Genomic DNA, 3,766 nt, shown 5'->3' on the forward strand with positions numbered 1-3,766 from the left:
GATGTGAACCTTATAAATTAAAAAAAAATTAAGAAAAAAATGTTTTTCTTTATTTGGTGGAGGGTCTCACTACATAGCTTGGACTCATAGTGAGCCTCCTGTCTCAGCCTCCCAGTGCTGGGATTACAGGTGTACTCCACCATACCCAGTTTCCATGGCCAGCACAGCATGCCTGCAGTTCCACACAAGATGGGTCCCTGGGACTGGGTAGATGGCGCAGTAGAATAAGTGCTTGCCTGGCAAGTGCAAGGGCCTGAGTTCAATCTCCAGTTCCGCCAAAAAGAAAAGAAAAAAATGGGTCCTTAAGCTCATCGGGCAGGCACTTAGAGCCCTGAGCTACGCCCCAGCCCCTAGATATGAGCCTTAGAAAAACAAATAGTAATGGAAATTCAAGTTTAAAAACCTAACATAAAAATCTGCCAGCTCCCCTGGAAACCTGGGGAGAGGCCATGCTGGAGTGCGGCATGCCAGGCCGGTGCTCTACTGGAGCGCATCCCCCCGCCCTGCCCTGGTGCCCCCACCTCCGCCTTCGTTGGCTGACATCAGGCCTGTGCACAGTCCATGCAGCCTGCACTCAGTGGCCTCCCCACCTCAGCCAGCCAAGGGCTGGGATTACAGGGGTGTGTGCCATTTGGCTTCTCATCTGACCAAAGATGAATGAGACTTTCTGTAAAAATTTCACAATGTTTCACCTATCAATTATCTTAGGGATTCCTATTTGAATAAAAATTTGTTAGCCAGACAAATTTTGACAAAGGCATCCTGGTGTTTTCTTTCATTCCTAAGCATCTCTTTATGTTTTACTTCAACTCATCTACAAAGTAAATATTTGTCCCTGAGTTAGTATTAAAATACAAAAATGATAAAACACAGTAGATATAGATAAAACAAAAGAACATCAAGACATCTCCCCCACACCAAAGCAATGGTACAAAACGTTAACATGACGCTTGATAGGATCCACAATAAGATACGAAAACGTCTGTTCGTGACTCCTTGTTGAAGGGTAGCACACGCCAGTAGAATCCTGCAAAGACAAACCTAAGTCACTTAGTATGCAACTAAATTTAAATAATTAGCATATTTGACTACTATATATTTTCTGGTGAAATATACAGAAACCTTTGCAGGGCTGCGGTAGAGCTAGTGGCACAGCGCCTGCCTGGCAAGTGAGAGGTCCTGAGTTTGATTCCTGGTACGCCTCCTCCAAAATGTTTGAAAATTGGTAGCTAACATTTAAAAATATTAACAGTATAATCTATGTATTATATTACAAATTAGTCTACATACTATGTATGTACTACATTATGTAATATATATATTCATATATTTGTGTTCTTAAGAAATTTATACTCCAAAGGGAAATCCTTTTTTAAAAGGTGCTTTTGATATGCTAATATTTTCAAACTGTCTAGCAATTTTCTCCTATCTTTGTTTTATTTTACTTAGCTTTGTGGGGAAGGCTGAGACAGGGGCTGGCCTGGAATTTATAATGCCCTCGCATGAGGCCCCGTTTTCTCTTAGAGCCAGGTCCCCACATCTCAGGAGTGCAGGGACTGTATTCCTTTTATCACTGTGCGACAGCCCAGAACTCTAGCTGAAGTGCAGTAAATATTTAATAAATACTTGTTAAGTGATTAAAGATACTCAGAAACTGCTTACATGTGATGCCTTTTGATGCTAAAATTCAAGTAGCAGATTGCACAATATAAAGACATTCATGACTTATTTGCTCTAGAACTTGCAGCGGCCGGAGAAGGTAACCATGCTGTTCTTCACCTGCCACAGATTTCCCTCTACCCTAAGTGAGGACTATTGTTAGACACAGACAACAGAAGGCGAGCGATGGAAAAAGCGGTCTCTACACAAAAGATACCTATCAGGTATTATTTAATTTTAATTTTGGATGTTTTGCTATGTAGCCTAGGCTGGCCTTGAACACCAAGTGATCCTCCTGTGTCAGCCTCCCAAGTGTTGAGATTACAGGTGTGTGCCACCACACGTGGCCATTCAACTTTTAATTTGAATAAACATCCATTACTGTGTACTTATCCTTTTCCTGGTTCCCATAGGTTTTTTTTTTTTTTGTGTGTGTGTATTTTAGGGAAGGGTTTACAAGGTGTTCAGGGTCTCACTACTTGATTAGACTTGTAGTGATCCTCCTGTTTACAACCTCCCAAGAGCTGGGATTACAGGTGCTGACACCACGCCCAGTCTCAATTGCTGTCTCAGTGCCTCAGGGTGGGGCTGGCACGGCAGGCCCAGGGATTGAAAGGGGCCCTTGACTGGCTTGCAGGTGTCCCAACCTGCTGAGCTACTTGGCCAGCCCTCTCACAGTATGTTAACTGCAACTCCAGCTGCTTTCTTTTCTGGTACAGAGATAGACCCTGGTGTCTGGAGTGAGCTACATCCCCAGCTCCACTCCATTTTTTAAAAACTTTGAGCCTGGGTCTCACTAGGTCCCTAAGAATCTCATGCCAGGCTTGGGCCTGCCTTGGCCTCCCAGAAAGCTAGGGTTACAGGCGTTACAGACTATACCAACACACCCTGCTGTAACAACCTCAGTAATAATAAGTAATTACTTTTGTTGCAAACTTCAATCACTACTTACATAGGCTGTAACTTTAAAGACAGAAGAAGTAATTTGTATTTTCTTGGTTTGAGGATGTTTCCGAACACTAAAAAAGAGTAAAAGGTCTATTTTAAATGTAACAATAGTTGAAACACATTTAATGAAAGATTTAGAATGGGTGGGGATATAGCTCAGCTGCATAAGTGCCTGCCTGGCAAAGGTGAGGTCCTGAGTTCAATTCCATCGTATTGGGGAAAAAAAAAAAAAGATGGAAGATTTAGAAATATATAGCCTAAGGCTAAAGGGCAATGCGAGGGTATGGGTCAGAGAAGGAAGGCTGGTGCTGAGGAGAGTGAGGCACTGACTGGCAGGAAACCTCGAGTGGGCCCGCACACAGCAAGAAGAGCTGTGACTGATCAACTTTGATTTCTTAGACACCACTGATGCAACTGCCAGCACTAATTTAGTAACAATTCTTCAAAGGAATGAAAGGACAAAAAGTTCATGTAAGTATAAACTTGAATATGAAGCTACATCTTGATCTCAGAAAACTTACATGTTTGTATTTGATACTATATCACGAACCCAAGAGGTCTACAGGAACCACATCACCAACTGGCTTGGATTACACGCTGCAGTCCCAAGGAACTACACTGTGCCTTTACAGAAACACCGGACAATGAGGAAACAGGCAGGTGTCTTGGTCATACAGGTAAACAGCAGGCAGAAAACCTGGTTCTGACTGTTAAGCCAACAACCTCATCTGAAAGCCACGAAGAAGTGTGTGTGTGAGTGTGCACCTGTGGGGGAAGCACAGGCGGTCCATACCTAAGGTAATGATCGTGTGTGAGTGTGCACCTGGGGTAGAGGCAGAGGCGGGCCATACCTAAGGTAATGATCGTGTGTGAGTGTGCACCTGGGGTGGAGGCACAGGAGGGTCATACCTAATTGTGTGTGAGTATGCACCTGTGGGGGGAAGCACAGGCAGGCCGTACGTAAGGTAATGATCGTGTGTGAGTGTGCACCTGGGGTGGAGGCAGAGGTGGGCCGTATCTAAGGTAATGATCGTGTGTGAGTATGCACCTTGGGGTGGAGGCACAGGAGGGCCATACCTAATTGTGTGTGAGTGTGCACTTGGGGGGGAAGCACAGGTGGGCCATACCTGAGGTAATGATCGTGTGTGAGTGTGCACCT

The 3,766-nt window shown here is 44.3% G+C and overlaps 1 protein-coding gene and 1 long non-coding RNA gene across 3 annotated transcripts in view; both read right to left on the bottom strand.

Moving 5' to 3' along the window:
- Nucleotides 1–277: 277 nt before the first annotated feature.
- Nucleotides 278–3,766, bottom strand: part of CUNH11orf70 (chromosome unknown C11orf70 homolog) — a 30,383-nt gene continuing 26,894 nt past the window's right edge. The window contains exons 6-8 of one of the 2 annotated variants that reach the window (XM_004626154.2): nt 2,612–2,678; nt 404–1,027; nt 278–350 (exon numbers count right to left, since the gene is read on the bottom strand). In XM_004626154.2, the coding sequence (XP_004626211.1) occupies nt 899–1,027; nt 2,612–2,678 (196 nt within the window). In that variant the 3' untranslated portion in view covers nt 278–350; nt 404–898. The remainder of the gene's footprint in view (nt 351–403; nt 1,028–2,611; nt 2,679–3,766) is intronic. The other variant, XM_023709446.1, reaches the window with a different exon arrangement.
- LOC111815156 overlaps nt 3,691–3,766 on the bottom strand; it is a 696-nt gene continuing 620 nt past the window's right edge. The window contains exon 3 of the long non-coding RNA XR_002819933.1: nt 3,691–3,764. This is a non-coding gene — a long non-coding RNA (uncharacterized LOC111815156). The remainder of the gene's footprint in view (nt 3,765–3,766) is intronic.

The sequence above is a fragment of the Octodon degus genome, unplaced genomic scaffold, assembly GCF_000260255.1.
Source record: "Octodon degus isolate 3935 unplaced genomic scaffold, OctDeg1.0 scaffold00012, whole genome shotgun sequence".
NCBI lineage: Eukaryota > Metazoa > Chordata > Mammalia > Rodentia > Octodontidae > Octodon > Octodon degus.